The sequence below is a fragment of the Pan paniscus genome, chromosome 10 (assembly GCF_029289425.2).
Source record: "Pan paniscus chromosome 10, NHGRI_mPanPan1-v2.0_pri, whole genome shotgun sequence".
Classification (NCBI taxonomy): Eukaryota; Metazoa; Chordata; class Mammalia; order Primates; family Hominidae; genus Pan; species Pan paniscus.
In genome coordinates, this window is record NC_073259.2 from 120,595,222 (window position 1) to 120,617,071 (window position 21,850).

Sequence of the window (21,850 nt, forward strand, 5' to 3'; positions counted from 1 at the left end):
ATATGTGACAGAGACCATGTATGGCATATAGAGCCTAAAATACTGACTCTCAAGTCCTTCCCAGAAATCCTTCCCGACTCCTTGTTGAAAACACGGTAGGAAAGCATTTGTCAAATTGAGTATATGAATAGCAATTGTAAGTTATTATTTTTCTATATATTCGAAAGTCACTTGCTAGTATAACATTTACCTTTTATTTTTCCCTAAGAATCTTCTCTCTGTTTGCTTCCGATATGGATTTTTAAACCCCTGCAGATTTTAATATTCTATATAAATGTTTTAGGTGGCATATATGAGGTTTGTATTAACATTTGCTTTCTATTTAACATTGAAATGAAATTATACAGCAGAGGTATTTTCTCCTCCAAGTTGCCACTTCTTTCTATCTTTTTGCTTTTCTTTCCCAGTGGACTGCCTGGGAAAATTGATATTTTAAATTGCTCTCTGCAATAATTTGCAATGGAACTGGAATGCCAGGGTTCTGAGTCCTTGCCAGACAGCTCTTCCCTCCTGTTGGCATGACTGAGTCAGCTGTCATGATTCCCTCAGTACCAGTGGCATGCCTGTGACAGACAGCCTGTCTGCCTTTCATTCCCGTCATCTCCCTTGTAGGGTTCAGATCCAGGATACACTGGTCCTGGAGCCCCTCTCAGCCTGGCACCCACAGCTGCTGGGTTCCTCACTCTCCTGGACTGCTCTGATGTCACCTCCGTGCTCAGCAGAAAGAAGTCTGGGATCTTGATGCTTTGGCCCTCTGTCCTAGGCCCTAAACCACCCATTGCCCTTCACATAACCTGAGCTGGGGCTAAATAGATCTCTCATCACTGCCTGCGTGCTCCTGTATTTTCCCTTCTTGGAGCTTTTGCCTGTTCAGATCCCTCTACTGGAAATTAATAGGATTTCATTCTATGTGTGCATTTCCAACCTTTCTTCACAGTGCGATCCAAATGCCTCATCCTACAGGCCTCCTTAAAACAACCTGCTTTCTGCCAGACCCCAGGGAGCACCAGGACTTGAGGCTTTTATTGCACTTCTGTTGTTTTTTTGAGATGGAGTCTCGCTCTGTCGCCAAGGCTGGAGTGCAGTGGCGCGATCTCTGCTCACTGCAACCTCCACCTCCCGAGTTCAAGAGATTCTTCTGCCTCAGCCTCTCAAGCAGCTGGGACTACAGGCATGTGCCTTGACACCCGGATAATTTTTGTATTTTTAGTAGAGACGGGGTTCACCATATTGGCCAGGCTGGTCTCAAACTCCTGACCTCGTGATCCACCCACCTCGGCCTCCCAAAGTTCTGGGATTACAGGCGTGAGCCACCATGCCCAGCGTTATTTCACTTCTGCCTCTGTAATTATATTGCTGTATGGCTATCTCTTCTCTCCCTGGGAATGTCAGGTCCTAGGCACAGGAACTGTGTCTGTACCATATCTGGTGCCCAAAGAATGTAGTATGTGTTTTATAGATATCATGTAAGCTTAAACAGCGTGGTCTACATTTTTGTAAATGTCTTTCTTTTTCTTTTCTCTCCAGAATGAGAGAAGACAGTGCTAGAGTCTATGAAAACGTGGGCCTGATGCAACAGCAGAAAAGTTTCAGATGAGAAAACCTGCCAAAACTTCAGCACAGAAATAGGTATTTAAATGCAAGTGCTCTATTGGTTGTTTATATAATTGGCAGTATTTTTAAGCAGGCTAGCAATTTGGGAATGTTTTAGCAAAGTGTACCATAATTGAGTTTTACAAACCAGGCTCCTTTTTCCTCTCCCTGTACTTCTTTTTCCAAGATGGTTTTAGTTTAGAGTTCATTAAACATTAAAATAAAACACAGAATTAATTCTGCATGAGGCAAGGCTAGCACTTATTCCAGAGAAATGGCTGATACTGGTGGTAGAGTGCAGGTATCACTGTTCCTGCAATTTTTATTAGAGTTGGTTAGCCCAGGCTGTGCTGGGGGATGATCTGTAGGGATCTGGGAAGCATTGGGACTCAGCACTGGGTGGTTGGGAGTCAGGAAGCCTGAGTTCTCATTTCAGTCAGCCTCTGACCAACTGTGTGGCATGGGGTGCTAGACCACTTGGCTGCCGACTGGGTCACCGACATCCCTTCCAGCTCTGCTGCTGGAAATTCATCTCTCCCATATGTTGCCTCCTCATCAATTACGTTTTTTAAGTGTGACCCAAGTATATGATGTATGTTTTCATGATAAATTAGAAACTTATCTGGGCGTGGTGGCTCATACCTGTAATCCCAGCACTTTGGGAGGCTGAGGTGGGCGGATCACCTGAGGTCAGGAGTTCGAGACCAGCCTGACCAACTAAAATAGTAGAGACCAACCCGTCTCTACTAAAAATAGAAAATTAGCTGGGCATGGTGGTGCATGCCTATAATCCCAGCTACTCAGGAGGCTGAGGCAGGAGAGGCAGAGGTTGCAGTGTGCCAAGATCGCGCCATTGCACTCCACCTGGGCCACAAGAGTGAAACTCCATCTCAAAAAAAAAAAAAAAAAAACAAAACTCAGTGTCAGTATTTCATGTCGAAATTCCACTTCAATGGGTAGTGTAGTTAAAAGCTCTAAGTCTACCTTAAAATCACCTAATGCTTTGTTAAGCTTTTAGATATATGTTCCTTAAAAACTCTAACTTATTTCTTCCCCAGATGTGGACTTTCACCCTCTCCCTAAAAAGATCAAGAACAGACGCAAGAAAGTTTATGTGAAGACAGAATTTGGATTTGGAAGGCTTGCATTGTGGTTGACTACCTTTTGATAAGCAAAATTTGAAACCATTTAAAGACCACTGTATTTTAACTCAACAATACCTGCTTCCCAATTACTCATTTCCTCAGATAAGAAGAAATCATCTCTACAATGTAGACATTATATTTTATAGAATTTGTTTGAAATTGAGGAAGCAGTTAAATTGTGTGCTGTATTTTGCAGATTATGGGGATTCAAATTCTAGTAATAGGCTTTTTTATTTTTATTTTTATACCCTTAACCAGTTTAATTTTTTTTTTCCTCATTGTTGGGGATGATGAGAAGAAATGATTTGGGAAAATTAAGTAACAACGACCTAGAAAAGTGAGAACAATCTCATTTACCATCATGTATCCAGTAGTGGATAATTCATTTTGATGGCTTCTATTTTTGGCCAAATGAGAATTAAGCCAGTGCCTGAGACTGTCAGAAGTTGACCTTTGCACTGGCATTAAAGAGTCATAGAAAAAGAATCATGGATATTTATGAATTAAGGTAAGAGGTATGGCGTTTTTTTTTTCTTTTTTCCAGCCGTTGACCAATTATAGTTCGGCTGTTGACTGAGAAGTTTGTGGTGGGAAAACGTTTGCCATATTTTCTTTGCATTTGAGTAATTGTCTTGTACTTAGAAAAAAGGCATCTATGAATGACCAGTGTTTTTGGTCGTCAAATGTTGCTGACAAACTTATCCCAAAACTTTAGTGGCTTAAAAAAACCTGCCCCCAACTGTTCGTCAATCTGAGCTGGGCTCAGCTGGGCTGTTCTTCTGCCAGCCTGCAGGTGGCCACTCATGTGGTCAGCAGGTCGGCGGAGAGACTGGGATGGCTGGGCTTCTCTCTCTGCCTGCAGTCCTGAGTCTCTCCTTCTTCGTGTAGTCTCTTTCAGTGGCCTGGTTGGCAGGGTAGCTAGACCTCTCACATGCAGCTCAGAGCTCCCAAGAGCTCAAAAGCAGAAATGGCCAGGCCTTCTGAAAACTTAAGTCCAGAATTGTCACAGTGTCCCTTCTACTTCCCTCTATTGATGATGATGATGATGATGATGATGATTTTTTCTAATCAGAAGAAAGCTGGGGTATGCCCTCTACTTACTAAACAAGTCACAAGCCCAGCTCAGATTCAAGAAAAGGGTGTGAAGTAGAGGTGCAGTTAAGTGGGGGGCCACTAGTCTAACAGACGGTCACAACCAGTGCCATGGAAAACCAAGGATATTAGCAAAAGTAGAAGTTGCTAGTGACCTTGGGAAGCCGAAGCTGCTTACAGTAGCTGGGACAAGCTGAAAGTCAGACTAAGAAATAAAGAGAGGGCCTTCAAGAAGCTTCCTGAATGATTTCTGCTAGCCCTGAGCCTATTTTTGGAACCAGCACTTGGGGAAACTGATCTTGTGAACATGGATGTGTTTAGGGACACAGGGCTTTTGAGAGCAGCACCACCCCACTGGGGCATCCCCAGACTTGGGAAACGTGACTCTTTCTTAATGCCACTGGGTTTTAGTCAGGCCACAGTGAGAAGGAACAGCCCTAACAGGCCTCCAGCCAGGTTGAATGAGCTCATTTTTGTTGTAGCCAACCAGTAAGATTTGCTAATGTTCTACCTTAAGTGCCTTCTCCAAAGACATCCCTCTTTGCCTCATATGTTGAATCATCCAGTGCGGATATTTCAATGAAAATATCATTGGTTGACTTTTGTGATGGTAATAATGCTATGGCATCTTTGCCATGAAGTTGTGGCCTCCTTGGATTCTTCTGACTTTGGCTTCTGAAAGGAAGGCCTAGATCCAGCCCTGGTGGTAGTTCCTTTCTGAGGTCTCTCAGTCCCTTGAGACTTTGGGGTAGTTTGGCTGCCATTCTCACTGACAAAATGTATATCAGCCCCCACCTCCACCCCCCAATATTCCTTGAACTTTGAATTGCTTCAGAACACAGGTGTGGCCTGAAGGTATTCCCTTATTAGGGAAGTGTCACTGCTGTCTTCTAGTCAAACTTGTAAAGAAAAAGATTCCAGTTCAGTATTTGCAGCAAGAAGCTTGAATCCTGTTCTTTTTATCGCATTGTTACATCGACTCATTCTCCATTTTGCTTTGGTTTTGTCTTGACTTGACTTGACTTTGGGGGTAAAGTCTTTCACCAGCACACAAGAGTTTGATTGTACAAATATATCTTCTGCATTAACATCTCTGCCTGTTGCTTAAGATCAGTTGCTTTTATACTCAGAATGGAAATACCTGATCTTGGCTAGTTTTGTTATAAGATATTGATTTCATTTAGATTTCCCTCCACGAGGTCAGCAAACTATCATGTTCTTATGTAAACTTAGGCCAAGGCCAGAGTTATCATAGTCCCTAGGTTGCTACGGCTTATCATGTGCTTGGTAAAAGGTGATCGCAGGTTCTCAGACGAGTTTACTTTACATGAGATGGAATCAGGCAGAGAGGCTGGGATGATGGAGAAAGCTCGAGGTGAAGTTTTAAAAAAAAGCTGTGGAAAGGAAAGTTCCAAAGAGGTGGTTTCTGAGGAAGTCAGAGCGCCCAGGGCCAGAGCAGTCAGTAATGGGTGAATGAGGTTGTTTGGAAAGTCGGTGTGACAGACACATGGATGCCATCTACTTCTAGGTTGCTGGTGGGTATTAAATATGCACAATATTCCATAGCTCACTGAGGATTTTAAAATTATAAGCATAGGATTTTATATTTTGGGGTGAAAGAGTTATCTGGCACATGGTATTGGAGTTTAAAAAAAAAGCCAAATTTCACAGTCTTAATAACTTTTTTTTAAAAAAACTAAAAGGCGCTTCATGTCCAGTGTGTGGCCCTTCTGAAACTTATGGTCATCTCTCCCACTGAAACCAAGGTCTTTTCAAATGTGGCTAAATGGGGATGAGAAGACACGGGTGGGACTTTCTTGGTGTGTGTGCATTCTTTAAAGAGCCAAGTTGCTTCGGGGAAACAGCCAGGAAAATGGTCAAGATTATTTTTAGAGGTTATTTTATTGGGGATTTTAAGAACTAATAACATCTTGAGTTATTTTTAATTCAGGGGGATGTGGAAAGGTTTGCAATTGTCAAGTGTTTTGTTGTAGCTTAGTATCCATAAGGGAAACTTAGACTATAGACATAACTACAAAGCCAGTGCAGCTTTTGTTTTCTGTATGTTGTTGGGGGATCAACTTTCACACATAGCAAGCACATGGCCTCCCTGATGTCAGGATGCCTTTGTTAGGATCTGTATTTGCCCTTAATTTTGTTGAAATCTTTTTTCCTTCTTCCTCTTGAAAAGTTCCAAAATATAGTTTATTGTATCTTTCATCACTAAAAATTTGTTCCTTTTTCACTATGGGCAGTTCACACAAGGCAAAAACTATTGAACAGTTGGTTTTAGTGTGTTGTATAACTTTGCTGTATATCAAACTAATTTTGACAAGTTTTCATCCTAAGCCTCAAATCATGTAATTAATAATTTGCCTGTTTATTTATGACCTAATTGTGATTCTTTTATTAATAAAAGCTAATGGGAAAAGGATCCCTGATTAAGCTGATGACTAGACCTACAATTAATTTTCCTGCAGTATATGAAGTATTGTACCAGAGTATTAAAAGATATGTAATATTTTATTGATAAATCTATCCTTTAAAAGGAATACGTTTTAGGATGTCATCATTTTGATGTGAATCATGTAAATGTTGATAATATGCTGTTTATTATACATTTAGTGTTTCAAGAGATTCACTTAATTGCCTTTTTGCCCACGTATATTATGTAGTCTATTTGCAACTGTTTTTAAAAAAAAGACATTAAAAGAATAGTTTATGTAGAGAAACATTAGTGGATGTTAATTGTCTCCCCACCTATATTTATGGGTGTTAGCGCAACTGCTTTGCTAGTTGCAAAGCTGTATTATCAGAGTAAAAGTGTATTTGTAAACTGTATGGGAACTAAAAATTAGGAATAAAACCATTTTCTTATATGATGGCATTTGTCGTTTGCTTCATCAGAAATGTCCAGGAAAAAAAATGGGATTATTGGTCACTCCACCTCTCACACTGGCAAAATACTGACATTTGGCAGCTCTTATCTAGAAGTGACTTGGAACATAGAATAAAGGCATGAGTTCCTCAAGAATTCATTGAGTGTTTCCTGTAGAAATAGCTTTAGGAGATAGGGAGTTCTATCTGGGAGAACATATGAGTAACTCAAGAGTAAAAATTATAGTCTGTGTAAAGTATAGAAGAAATGCTGGGCATGGTGGTGCGCCCCTGTAATCTCAGCTACTTGGAGGCTGAGACGGGAGGATTCCTTGAACCCAGGAGCCCAGGAGTTTGAGACCAGTCTGGGTAACATAGTGAGACCCTTTCTCACCTACTCTCACTGCATCCCCCCAAAAAATATATATGTGCGCGCACGTGCACACACACACACACACACACACACACACACACACACACACACAGGAAATTGTTAGAAAACACACAGAACTGAATGTAAATAGTATTAGGTGGGAATAAGAAGTAAAGGGATGGTAAGGAGGCTTGGAGGAGGAGTAAATTATCTGCTATGGGACATCAGCTCTTCCTTTAGAGTAGGTTTAGGTCACATACCAACAGGGCCACTTTGTTCTGACAACAGTGTGCACTGACATGGGCAGAAAGAAACCATTTTATAGATAGCAAAACAGGTGGTTATTCTTTATTAGAAATATAAGGAATGATTTGGATTACTTATTTACACTGTAAAATACTATGACCCCCCTCTCAGTCTCATTTGAATTGTTTAATGCATCTAATCAAATCTAGCTGGTTTAGTTTGTTAGTCCTGTCACCTGTCCATTCAGAAATACAGAGCATGGGCCAGGCACAGTGACTCATGCCTGTAATCCCAGCACTTTGGGAAGCCAAGACGGGCGGATCACTTGAGGCCAGGGGTTCGATACCAGCCTGGCCGACATGGCGAAACTCCGCCTCTATTAAAGATACTAAAATTAGTTGGCCATGGTGGCGCATGCTTGTAATCCCAGCTACTGGGGAGGCTGAGGCATGAGAATTGCTTGAGCCCAGGAGGTGGAGGTTGCAGTGAGCCAAAATTGCGCCACTGCACTCTAGCCCTCTAGCCTAGGCGACAGAGTGAGACTCTCTCTCAAAAGAATAAATAAATAAAAATAACAGAGCACCTTCAAAATACTAGGCACTACACCTGTGCCCTGGGGAGGAACGCTGCCCGAAACAACCTGATAGGGTGCCTGTCTACCAGGGAGCTAGGCCTTGCACCGTCAGAAGGCAGTTCCTGAAGCTGCCCAGAGCCAAGACAAAAGACAGAAGTGAGACGACTAGTTCCAAACAAGATAAGAGCCATGAAGAGGGGCTAACAGTGTGTATCGCACCGGAGGATTACTACGGGGTTTTCAAGCCATGGTACTGTTTGGTGATTACCCTTGGGTTTCAGAAGAGGTGCTGTACACAATATTGCTTGGAGACACCTCATTCCACATAATCCTTCTTGAGGTCCTGGATTGCATGTTAGAGGGCAGTGACAATATCTTGTCCTTGGCCATGCCATGAAATGACCTTCTGTTTGTGTAGTTCCTACTCACAAGAAGAGTTCCCAAGAAAATGAGTACATTAAAGGCAGAGCCGGAATCCCTGCAATAAATCATGCGGACAGAGATAAGGAATTATTCAACGTGGTCACCTTGTGAATGAAAAAGCTTCTGGTGTGAGGGTCTACTGTTGGCTCATATGACATGTATGCTTTCATCCACCTCTTCTCTTCGCCTCTACGAGGGGGTAGCAAAAAGGGGACTGTGATCTCAAGTGAATGGTTTGATTTTGCAAGTGCTGTTATTTTTCCCCTAGGAACTAGCTAAGTTTCCAAACACTGAATTTGCAAATGGGATGAGCCAGAAATAGAGATTTGCTATTTTGTCAGTGGTGACCGTTACCAGTGAGCTGATAATATTCAAGTCACTGGAGGTCAGATCATTTAAATCCTCAAATACCATCATGATAGAAAATATAGCTACTGAAATAAGGGTTACAAGAAAGCAATACCATACTGCAAGATCTGTGAGCAGTTTCCGGACAAAGGAATTGTATGTGATGCGCAGACATGATGTCATTTCTACCTGTTACACTGAACTAAACAGAGTTTGTTTGGGATCCAAATTTTCCATTTGGCAAAGATTAAATCCTCAATAACGGTTAGGCATTGGGAAGCAGATGAATAAAATAGTTCATGCATCTGAGGAGCTATGCATGGAGTCATAGTCAGGGAGACATGTATATTCAAATATTTGTCATTTGATTAGAATAGACAATGATAAGATTATTAACTTAAATTGATGGTTGCATAGAGGAGTGAATTATAGTGAGGTTAGAATTCAGAGAAGGGGTCACCTGAGCTTACTCTGTCCCCCAGGCTGGAATGCAGTGGCGGGATCTCAGCTCACGGCAACCTCTGCCTCCCAGGTTCAAGTGATTCTCCTGCCTCAGCCTCCTGAGTAGCTGGAATTACAGGCATGTACCACCACACCAGGCTAATTTTTGTATTTTTAGTAGAGATTGGGTTTCACCATGTTGGCCAGGCTGGTCTCGAACTCCTGACCTCAGGTAATCCACCCACCTCAGCCACCCAAAGTGCTGGGATTACAGGCGTGAACCAGTGAGCCACTGCACCCAGCTCCCTCTCTCTCTCTCTTTTTTTTTTTTTTTGACACAAGGTCTCACTGTGTTGCCCAGGCTGGAGTGTAGTAGCGCAATCTTGGCTCTGCAACCTCTGCCTCCCAGGTTCGAGCAATTTTCATGCCTCAGCCTCCCGAGTAGCTGAGATTGCAGGCGCAAACCACCACGTCTGGCTATTTTTTGTATATTTTGTAGAGGGGAGGGTTTTGCCATGCTGGACAGGCTGGTCTCGAACTTCCGAGCTCAAGTGATCTGCCCACCTTGGCCTCCCAAAGTGTTGGGATTATAGGCGTGAGCCACTGCACCCAGCAGCATTTCTCTTTAAAGTGAGGCTGAGCGTCTTTCCATGTGGTTTTCATGTGATTTTCTGGGAATTCTTCATGTCTCTTGGCACTTTTGCCTATTGAATTCTGGTTCTGTCTTGCTTTGAGTTTAGGAATAAAGGTATTTTATTATTATTATTATTATTTCAGACAGGGTCTCACTCCGTTGCTTAGGCTGGAATGCAGTGGTGTGATCTTGGCTCACTGCAACCTCTATTTGCCAGGCTGAAGTGATCCTCCCACTTCAGCCTCCCGAGTAGCTGGGACTATAGGCATGCGCGACCAAACCCAGCTAATTTTTTAAATTTTTTTGTGTAGATGGTGTCCCACTATATTCTCCAGGCTGGTTTTGCACTCCTGGGCTCAAGCAAACCTCCTGTCTTGGTCCATCAAGGTGCTGGGATTACAGGTGTGAGTCACTGTGCCCAACCAAGATATTTAATTCTTTACAACTGACTGCCATGACTGGAGTTATTGAATCAGTAGGATCAATTTCAATCAAATGCCTTTTTATAGGTGCATGTGGGATAGCTACCCCTATGTGTGAGTTGCAGTTTTGGCCTTGCTGTGATTATAATTCTCAGTGCGGATGGGAAGAACAGCCTGGGAAATGCATTCTCAGCACTCCCAAGATGCTGAAACCTTGTCTCAGCTGCCATATGAGACCAGTCTTAATTATCCTGGTGAGTGAGCTGAGAATTATTTCAGATTTTCTTTCATATTCAAAACTACCAAGCAGTATGCATGCATGCACCCATTCAAGCACTTTTTAATGAGTACAATGAACCAGGCATTGGGCTAGGTGCTTTGGGGAATACAAAATAAATACTTGTCTTAATCCCTGTCTGAACGGACTTTATGGCTATGGCCCATTTAGGGAGAGGAGACACACACAGGCTGAATACAAGATGGAAAACAAAACAGCTATGGAGGGAGCCTGGATCAAGACCTTAAGATGAAGGATTGAAGGAAATGATAATTCCTTTAATTTACTGACAATTAGGTGGCAAGCACTGTCAGCGGGTTTATATAATGATATGGTTTGGCTCTGTGTCCCCACCCAAATCTCATCTTGACTTGTAATCCCCACACGTTGAGAGAATGACCTGGTGGGAGGTGATTGGACCAAGGGGGCAGTTTCCTTCATGCTGTTTTCATGACAGTGAGTAAGTTCTCCTGAGATCAGATGGTTTAAAAGTGTGGCACTGGCCAGGGGCAGTGGCTCATGCCTGCAATCCCAGCACTTTGGGAGGCCAAGGTGGTTGGATCACCTGAGGTCAGGAGTTTGAGACCAGCCTGACCAATATGGCGAAACCCCGTCTCTACTAAAAATATGAAAATTAGCTGGGCGTGGTGGCAGGCACCTGTAATCCCAGCTACTTGGGAGGCTGAGGCAGGAGGATTGCTTGAACCCGGGAGATGGAGGTTGCAGTGAGCCAAGATTGCGCCACTGCACGCCAACCTGGGTGACAGAGCGAGACTCTGTCTCAAAACAAAAACAAAAACAAAAACAAAAAACACAGAGGTTGGCCTTGACTCCTTCCTTCTCGCTCCCATTCCAGACCCTGCTTGTTCAGCCCCCAGCCACTTCTGCTCATGGTCCTTCCAAAATATATATCCACGGTTTGTCGCTTCTCCCTAGCTCTGCTACCACCACAATGGGGAGCCTCTGTTATCTCTGAAAGACAAGAAGGTAGGGCACCAGTCTTCCTGGAACCTGGTGAGATTTTTTTCTCCCCCACTGGAGACATGGTCTTGCTCTGTCACCCAGGCTGGAGTGCAGTGGCCCCATCATAGCTCACTGCAGCCTCCTACCCCTGGATTCAAGGGATCCCCCCAACCTCAGCCTCTTTAATAGCTGGGACTACAGGCGCAGACCACCATACCGGCTAAGTTTTTTAATTTTTTAATTTATTATTATGATTTTTTGAGACAGAGTCTCACTCTGTCACCCAGGCTGCAGTGCAGTGGCATGATCTCCACTCACTGCAGCCTCCGTCCCCCCCCAGGTTTAAGCAATTTTCATGCCTCAGCCTCTTGAGTAGCTGAGATTACAGCTATGCGCCACCATGACTGGCTAATTTTTTAATATTTTTAGCAGAGACGGGGTTTTACAATGTTGGCCAGGCTGGTCTCAAACTCCTGGCCTCAAGTCACCTTCCTGCCTTGGCCTCCTGCATCGCTGGGATTACAGGTGTGAGCCACTGCACCCAGCTCTGATCTGCTAAGATCTTATGTGGCCTCCCCATCTCCACTCAGACCCCACTTCTGCCATTCTCCCCACAGAGCCATCTGTTAAACATGCACATGGGATTCTGCTGCCCTCCTGTTCCCCAGTGGCCTCCCATCACATTCAGAATAAAAGCCAAATTCTTTACTGGCCTTTTGGAGTGGGCAGAACTTTACTGCATCAGACTCTCTGGTATATTTTAGGATTTTTTGCTTCCTGGGCCTCCACCCAGTAAATGTCAATAGTGTTCATAGTTACTGTGACAACCACACACGTCCCACACATTACCAAATTCCCCCGGAGGCCCTTAGTGTTTCCCCTGATTGAGAAGCATTGCGTGATTCTGTGGCCTCTTCCATGCCTCCTACCTCACCATGCCATCATTCACCCAACAATATATATCAAACCCCTTTTTTTTTTTTGTGAGATAGAGTCTCACTCTGTAGCCCAGGCTGGAGTGCAGTGGCAGGATCTCAGCTCACTGCAGCCTCTGCCTCCTGGGTTCAAGTGATTCTCATGCCTCAGCCTCCTGAGTAGCTGAGACCAGAGGCACACGCCACCACGCCCGGCTAATTTTTGTATTTTTAGTAGAGATGGGCAGGGCTGGTCTCGAACTCCTGACCTCAAGAGATCCACCCGCCTCAGCCTCCCCATGTGCCGGGATTACAGGCATGAGCCACCACGCATGGCCTATTCTGCTCTTTTTATTTGTTGATGGGTTGTCTGTCTTCTCCATGAGAATGCCAGCTCCAAGAGGACAGGGAGTTGGCCTTGTTTATTGCAGTATCCCCAGTGCCTACAACAGTGCCTGGCCCAGGGTAGGTATGAATGGGTAATTGAACAAACAAGTGAATGACATCATTCTAGAGAAGTCAGCCACCTGAGGATCTGGAGGGAGAGCATTTCAGGAAAGAGGATGTGTACGTGCAAAAGTCCTGCTGCAGGAATCAGCTTGGGCACGTTTGAGGACTAGACAGCTAAAAGGAAGAGCAGATTTGGGGAAAGGGTGCTGGGTTCAGTCTTGAACATTTTACAGTTGTATCTGAGGTGCCATATATCTGCCAGGATCTGGGAAGAAAACGAAGTTCACTCACAAGGGTTGAACTGAAGAGAATTTTAAGAAGGGACTGTTTGTGTAAGTAAGCAGGGTTCAGGGTTGCAACGTGGGAGGGTGAAACACCAGGGACCTACATCAGGAGGGAGCTCCTTACACCTACATTAGCAGGGATGCTTTCCTTCTGGGGGCTCTAGGGGAGAATCTGCTCTCTTGCCTTTTCCAGCTTCTCGAGGCTGCCCACATTCCTTAGCTTGTGACGCCTCCGTCCATCTTCAAAGCCGGCGATGGCCGGTCAAACCTTTCTCACATTACATTTCTCATTTTGGACATTCCTGCCTCTTCTCCCACTTATTAACACCCTGATGATGATATCCGATCCACCAGATAATCCAGAATAATCTTCCCACCTCAAGATCCTTGACCTAATACTATCTGCAAAGTCCCTTTTGCCATGTAAAGTAACATATTCACAGGTTCCAGGGATGAGGATGAGGACATCTTTGGGGGCCCATTCTGCTTATCACAGTACCCTTGGGTCTTAAGGATATAAGGATGGTAGGCCGGGCATGGTGGCTCATGCCTGTAATCCCAGCACTTTGGGAGGCCGAGGCGGGCAGATCACCTTGACCAACATGGTGTAACCCCACCTCTACTAAAAATACAGAAATTAGCCAGGCGTGGTGGCACGTGCCTGTAATCCTAGCTACTTGGGAGGCTGAGGCAGGAGAATAGCTTGAACCCAGGAGGTGGAGGTTGTAGTGAGCTGAGATAGCGCTACTGCACTCCAGCCTGGACGATAGAGCGAGACTACATTACACACACACACACACACACACACACACAAAAGGATACAGGGATGGAAGAACAGTATTCCTGGAATCTGGAAAGACCTGGAGCCACGGAGAAGGACTCCCCTGCTGGAGCTGCAACCCCAGAAGGGCTGAGTGAGGAAGGGCCAAATGCACTGACCTCTCTCTCCTGCCTCCCTTTGATCTCCAGGGCTGCCTCTCATTGTTCCAGCCTATCTGCAGGCCAGGTGGCCAAGCTGTGCAGGTGCTGCAGCCTGCAGGGCTTAGCCTCTCCGGCCCAGAGCAGGGCAAATAATGGATCTGGGGTGGAGATGGGGGGCAAATGGAGAGTAACACTTAAGGTGTGGCCTGTGCATCAGCAGCCTCAGCCTGGCCTGTAACTGTTGGAAATGCAGACTCTCGGATCCCACCCAAGCCCCACTGGATCAGAATCTGCATTTTATCCACGAGATCTCTAGGGGATTCATAGGTGCATTTGCAGTTTGAGACAAGCTGCACTGGAGGACTATTGATTTATTCTTAGAGACGGGACCTTGCTCTGTCTCCCAGGCTGGAGTGCAGCAGTGTAATCATAGCTCACTACAGCCTCAAACTCCTGGCTCAGGCTATCCCCCTGCCTCAGCCTCCCGAGTAGCTGGGACCACAGGTGCACATCACCACATCCAGCTAATTAAAAAAAAATTTTTTTTTTAATAGAGACATGATTTCACTATGTTGCCCACGTTGGTCTTGAACTCATGGACTCAAGCGATCCTCCCACTTTGGTCTCCCAAAGTGCTGGGATTACAGATATGAGCCACCATGTGCCGCTGCACTGGAGGATTTCCATGTGGAGATAAAGGCTGTTGGAAATTATGCCCATGCTTGGGTCAGCTCATCTCTTGAGAATCATTTGATATCACAAGAGAAGCCACAAAGTCTAGGCTATGGAGTAAGAAGAAATCCAAAGACTAGATTTCAAAGAACAAGACAAGCATTATCACAAAATGTCTTGAAAATAGCTTCAGATATTCTTAGACATTACACCTACCAAAACTGAATTTGTGAAATCATAAGCATATGTTATATCCATCTAACCATAGGAAGAGAAGAGAAAAAAAAATGTAAAGGAAGCAAACTCTAAAATTAAAATCTGTTCAGGAGGTGACGGATGTCTGGGTCTTGACAGATTTCTAGACTTGTAAAAAGTAGTTGTTTTTTTCATCTTCATTCATCCATGTTTGATTGTTGCTTTCTCAGGACCATTATTTTTTTTTCTCATAGGAAAATTAATTTCTTTCTTTCTAAAGTGTTGATTCTCCCGTGTTGCTTTGTATGAAGGCTTTAGAAAATGTCTAACAATGGTTTGAGTGATAGACGGAAAAAACTCCAGTGCCTCAGCTACACAAAAGACTCTCTAGTGAGGTCCTATTGTGCATTGATTTACTGTGTTGAATAACTTTTCCACATTCGAAAATGCATTAAAGCCCTTATTTAGGACCATCTAATTCCTGTCTTTAGAGTTAACAATCAACCATCAGGTTTCTGCTTAGGGTAAGTTAAAACAGGCGTTTTGGTTGAGGACGATAAATACGTCTGCGTTTTAGGCTGCAGGTGCAGATGGAGCATTCTGTTCTAGGCATGTTGATTTAGGAGGAAAATCGGAGTTTTGGAACTTTACAGGCTTGGGTTACTTTCCTGGTTTTGCCATTTACTAGCTGTGCGACCTTGGGCTTGTCAGTAAAGGCCTTCGGTCTGCCCATCCTTTTTAGAAAAATGGAGCTACTTTTCCTACTTTGTTGGGAAGGGTTGTTGAGAAGTTTAATATTCATGGATGGCCTGGCACATAGTGGGTGCTCAGTAAACAGCTGTGTTCTTCCTATGGGGCTAGGGAATGTCTTTCAGGCCTTTGACATAGCCTGTTTCTGGGGTCGTATTGTGTCCGGAATTGGTGGGTTCTTGTTCTCACTGACTTCAAGAATGAAGCCGCGGACCCTCGTGGTGAGTGTTACAGTTCTTAAAGGCGGCGTGTCCGGCGTTTGTTCCTTCTGACGTTCGGATGTGTTCAGTTTCTTCCTTCTGGTGGGTTCGTGGTCTCGCTGGCTCAGGAGTGAAGCTGCAGACCTTCGCGGTGAGTGTTACAGCTCTTAAGGCGGCGCGTCTGGAGTTGTTCCTTCCTCCTGGTGGGCTGGTGGGCTCGTGGTCTCGCTGGCTTCAGAAGTGAAGCTGCAGACCTTCGCGGTGAGTGTTTCAGCTCATAAAGGCAGTGTGGACCCAAAGAGTGAGCAGTAGCAAGATTTATTGCAAAGAGCAAAAGAACAAAGCTTCCACAGTGTGGAAGAGGACCCGAGCGGGTTGCCACTGCTGGCTTGGGCAGCCTGCTTTTATTCTCTTCTCTGGCCCCACCCACATCCTGCTGATTGGTAGAGCGGAGCGGTCTGTTTTGACAGGGCACTGACTGGTGCGTTTACAATCCCTGAGCTAGACACAAAGGTTCTCCAAGTCCCCCCCAGATTAGCTAGATACAGAGTGTGGACACAAAGGTTCTCCAAGTCCCCACCAGAGTAGCTAGATACAGAGTGTCGATTGGTGCATTCACAAACCCAGAGCTAGACACAGGGTGCTGATTGGTGTGTTTACAAACCTTGAGCTAGATACAGAGTGCCGATTGGTGTATTTATAATCCCTGAGTTAGACACAAAGGTTCTCCACGTCCCCACCAGATTCAGGAGCCCAGCTGGCTTCACCCAGTAGATCCTGCACCAGGGCTGCAGGTGGAGCTGCCTGCCAGTCCCATGCAGTGCGACTGCACTCCTCAGCCCTTGGGTGGTCGATGGGACTGGGCGCCGTGGAGCAGAGGGCGGTGCTCGTAGGCGAGGCTCTGGCCGCACAGGAGCCTATGGAGGTTGGGGGAGGCTCAGGCATGGCGGGCTGCAGGTCCCGAGCCCTGCTCCACGGGAAGGCAGCTAAGGCCCTGCGAGAAATTGAGCACAGCAGCTGCTGGCCCAGGTGCTAAGCCCCTCACTGCCCGGGGCCGGTGGGGCCGGCCTGCCGCTCCAAGTGCGGGGTCTGCTGAGCCCACGCCCACCAGGAACTCGCGCTGGCCCGCAAGCACACGCACAGCCCCAGTTCCTGCCCGCGCCTCTCCCTCCACACCTCCCCGGGAGCCGGCTCCGGCTTGGCCTTGGCCTGCACTGTGGGGCTCCCACAGTGCAGCGGCGGGCTGAAGGGCTCCTCAAGTGCCGCCAAAGTGGGAGCCCAGGCAGAGGAGGCACCTAGAGCGAGCAAGGGCTGTAAGGGCTGCCAGCACGCTGTCACCTCTCAGTATGAATTTACCAGTTGGTAATGCATAGCAGGGAGAATCAGTGCACAATATTCACAGATTGCATTAGGGTTTAGATAGCTCTTCCAAGAGGTAATTGTTAAGCAAAAACCTTTTACTTTTATTGCAGTCTATTATTAGTATTGGAAGTCCTCAGTTAGATTTTCTCCCTGGTATGGAATGAAAACTTAATTCAAACACACACAGGAGAGGCAAACATGTTATTATTTGCTAATGGCTTTTAATCTTGGGAAGAGAGATAGGTTGATTATCACCTCTGCCTTGGATAATTGGGGGAAGTGCTTCCATTTTGGAGAGGGTGATTTTTAAAGAGTTGAGAGTAGGGGAAGGCTGAGAGTCACGAGCTGGTTAGGAGTCGTGCCTGTGTGATTTTGGTAACTTAAGCTTCTAGAGCCTCAGTTTCCTCACTGAAGAATGTGGCTGACAATTGTACCATACTGCCCGTGCCACTGTGAGGATTAAATGAGCTAATAGACATCATGGGAACAATTGTTGGTTTTTTTTTTTTTTTTTTTTTTTTGAGACTGAGATTAGCTCTGTCGCCTAGGCTGGACTGCAGTGGCACGATCTCAGCTCACTGCAACCTCTGCCTCCTGGGTTCAAGTGATTCTTGTGCCTCAGCCTCCCAAGTAGCTGGGATTACAGGCACCTGCCACCATGTTCGGCTAATTTTTGTATTTTTAGTAGAGACAGGGTTTCACCATGTTGTCCAGGCTGGTCTCAAACTCCTGACCTCAGGTGATCTGCCCTTCTTGGCCTCCCAAAGTATTGAGATTATAAGCATGAGCCACCATGCATGGCCTGTTTTTGAGGCAGGGTCTCGCTCTGTTGCTTAGGCTGGAGTACAGTGGTGGGATCTTAGCTTACTGCAATCTCCACCTCTTGGGCTCAAGCCATCCTCCTGTCTCAGCCTCCTGAGTAGCTGGAACTACAGGCACGCACCACCACGCCCGGCTAATTTTTGAATTTTTTGTAGAGATGAGGGTCTTGCTATGTTGCTCAGGCTTGTTTTGAACTCCTGAGCTCGAGCGATCCACCTGCCTTGGCCTCCCAGAGTGCTGGGATTACAGGTGTCAGCCACCGCACTGGCGAGAATGATTGTTTATTTGTAGTAGCCCACAACAGAAGTACCACCCCCTGCAAATGTTCCTTTAAAGAAAAATGGTTATGGTGTCAGTTGTGCTATTTTCCATACACTGAAGTCTGATGCATCAGTGGAAAGGAGTGGATCACATCAACACAGATAAATCATACAAAGGGTTGAGGGAGACAAGCCAATCATAGAGTCGTATGAACAGAACGAGACCATTTATTTTGCATGTTCAGCAACATGCAAAAGCAAATAATACAATGTTTGCAGAAGAAAAATTACAACTGGGCATGGTGGCTCACGCCTGTAATCCCAGCACTTTGGGTGGCTGAGGCAGGTGGATCACTTGAAATCAGGAGATCGAGACCAGCCTGGCCAACATGGTGAAACCACATCTCTACTAAAAATACAAAAATTAGCCAGGCGTGGTAGCGGGCGCCTGTAGTCCCAGCTACTCAGAAGGCTGAGGCACAAGAATCACTTGAACCCAGGAGGTGGAGGTTGCAGTGAGCCCAGATGGTGCCATTGTACTCCAGCCTCAGCAACAGAGCAAGACTCCATCTCAAACAATCAAACAAACAACTGTGTATGGATCTCAAAGTTTTTTTGCACCAAAATAAACTCATACTAACTTGTTACAACACGTCTGAACAGGATCTAGTTTGAGGCACTAAGAAGGATAAGACATCTGTTTGAAAAGAACCCCTGTCAGAGCAACATGAATTCTGCTAAAACTGAAGTAAGCACAAACATCAAGTTTATGGTGAAGCTCGGGTGGAAGGATGGTGAAATCACTAATGCCTTATGAAAAGTTTGTGGGGAAAATGCGGTAGATAAATCAGCAGTTTACAAATGGATATCTCATTTTAAGAAGGGACAAGACAATATTGACTTGCCAGGCATGGTGGCACATGCCCGACATTCCAGCTACTGCGGAGGCTGAGGTGGGAGAATTGCTTGAGCCCAGGAGGTGGAGGCTGCACTGAGTCAAGATTGCACCACTGCACTCCAGCCTGGGCGACAGAGTGAGACTCCATCTCAAAAAAGAAAAAAAAAAAAGACAATGTCGAAAATGAGGTGCACAGTGGCAGATCATCCACATCAATTTTCGAGGAGAAAATTATCTTATTTGTGCCCTAACTGAAGAGGACTGATGATTAACAGCAGAAACAATAGCCAGCACCATAGACATCTCCATTGGTTCTGCTTACACCATTCTGAGTGAAAAATTAAAGTTGAGCAATGCCACTCATGAGTGTAAAATTATTACACCCCAGATCAGCTGCAGACAAAAGCAGAGTTTTCAATGGAAATTTAAACAAATGAGATCAAGATCCTGAACATTTATTTGAAGAATTGTAACAGGAGATGAAACATTTACCATTATGATCCTGAAAACTAAACCCAAGCGAAGCCATGGATACCAAGAGGTAAAAGTAGTCCAGTCAAAGCAAAAGCAGACCGGTCAAGAGCAAGGTCATGGCAACAGTTTTCGGGGATGCTCCAGGCATTTTGCTTGTTGACTTTCTGGAGGGCCAAAGAATGATAACATCTGCTGATTATGAGAGTGTTTTGAGAGAGCTAGCTAAAGCTTTAACCAGAAAAACACCTGGGAAACCTTCACCAGAAAGTCCTCCTCCACTATGACAACACTACTGCTCACTCCTCTCATCAAACAAGGACGATTTTGTGAGAGTTTTTATGGGAAATTATTAGGCATCCACTTTACAGTTCTGATTCTGCACCTTCTGACTTCTTTTTGTTTCTTAATCTTAAAAAAATCTTCAAAGGGCCCATTTTTCTACTGTTAATAATATAAAAAAGACTGCATTGACAGGGTTCAATTCCCAGGACCCTCAGTTCTTCAGGGATGGACTAAATGCCTGGTATCATGACTTACAAAAGTGTCATGATCTTTGCTGGGCACAGTGGTTCATGCCTATAAGTGAGAGGATTGCTTGAACCTAGGAGATTGAGGCTGCAGTGAGCCATGATCATGGCACTGCACTCCAGCCTGGGTGACAGAGCAACACTCTGTGTCAAAAAAAAAAAAAAAAAAAAAAAGTCATGATCTTGATGGAGCTTATGTTGAGAAATAAAATTTATATTTTATATTTTTATCTTTTACTTCAATATCTATGAACTTTTTGAAGTCCCCTTGTATATACAGGCACTGTGCTAAGGTGCCTGACATGGATTCTCTTATTAAATCCACAAAACAACCATACTGGGTAGGTGCTATGGTTATCTTCATTTTACAGATGTGTAAACTGAGGCCTGATATCATTTGGCTCTGTGTCCCACCCAAATCTCATAATCTAAAACTGTAATCCCCATGTGTCAGAGGAGGGGCCTGGCAGGAGGTGATTGGATCATGGGGGTGGATTTCCCCCTTGCTGTTCTTGTGATAGTGAGTTCTCATGAGATCTTACAGTTTAAGTGTGGCAGTCCCCCTTCACTGTCTCGCCTGCCGCCATTTAAGACGTGCCTTGCTTCTCCTTCACCTTGTGCCATGACTGTAAGTTTCCTGAGGCCTCCCCACCCATGTGAGTCAATTAAACTTCTATCACCCACTCTAAGCTATGTCTTTATAGCAGTGTGAGAACGGACTAACACAAGGCTGTTAGCTGCCATCTGTTCATTGAGCATTTATTAAGTGCTATGTACCATCTTACTGAAGTAAGATGCATGATCTTACTTCACTTCCAGAAACCTTAGGAACTATACTGAAAACACAACTTTAGACCAGGGTTGGCAAACTTTTCCTATAAAGGTCCAGATAGTAAATATTTGATGCTTTTGTGAGCCGTACGATGATCTCTGTCGAGACTGTTCAACTCTGCTGCTGTGGTGCAAAAGCAGCCAGAGATGATTCATAAATGGATGAGCATGACTGTGTTCCAATAAAACTTTATTGAGGAACATTGATGTTTAAGTTTTATTTCATTTTCACTTGAAAACGATCACAAAATATCATTTTTCCTTCCTTTTTTGTTTTTTTTTTTTGAGACAGAGTTTCACTCTGTCACCCAGGCTGGAGTGCAGTGGGAGGATCACAGCCCACTCAAAGGGATCTTCCCACCCTAACTTCCTAAGTAGCTGGGACTACAGGCATGCACCACCATGCCCAGCTAATTTTTCTTTTAATTTTTTCCAACTATTTAAAAATGTAAAATTGTTCCTAATTCACAAGTCATATGAAAACAAGCAGTGGGGCTGGAACTGGCCTGTGGGCCGGGCTGTGGTTTGCCAAGCCCGGCTTTAGGCCATCAGTTCCCTGAGGGCTGGAACCTTGCTGACCCTGCTCAGTGTGGTATGCCCAGTTTCCGACTCACCACCAGGTGGTCAGAACAAGTTTGCTGAATGAATGAGTAAATGTACGTTGATATCTCAGAAGGTGAAAGTGATGTTTCTACTTTGGGCAACAACTCTGACATACCTAGCATTTTTTAGGGTGCAATATTAATAATCATGTCAGATTACAGGTGTACACTGGGGCTGTCTCAGGCAAACCAGGATGCATGGCTATGCCAATGTTCTTCACCAGGAAGATGATTCTTTGCCATAATGACAGTAGGACACCAACCCCTGTGTGTGTGTGTG

At 44.9% G+C, this 21,850-nt stretch overlaps 1 protein-coding gene across 4 annotated transcripts in view; it reads left to right on the forward strand.

Moving 5' to 3' along the window:
- PTPN11 (protein tyrosine phosphatase non-receptor type 11) overlaps positions 1-6,709 on the forward strand; it is a 91,157-nt gene extending 84,448 nt beyond the window's left edge. For all 4 annotated transcript variants that reach the window (XM_034934559.3, XM_034934561.3, XM_034934560.3 and 1 more), the window contains exons 15-16: positions 1,528-1,629; positions 2,652-6,709. In XM_034934559.3, coding sequence (XP_034790450.1) covers positions 1,528-1,597 — 70 coding nt within the window. In that variant the 3' untranslated portion in view covers positions 1,598-1,629; positions 2,652-6,709. The remainder of the gene's footprint in view (positions 1-1,527; positions 1,630-2,651) is intronic.
- The last annotated feature ends 15,141 nt before the right edge of the window (positions 6,710-21,850 follow it).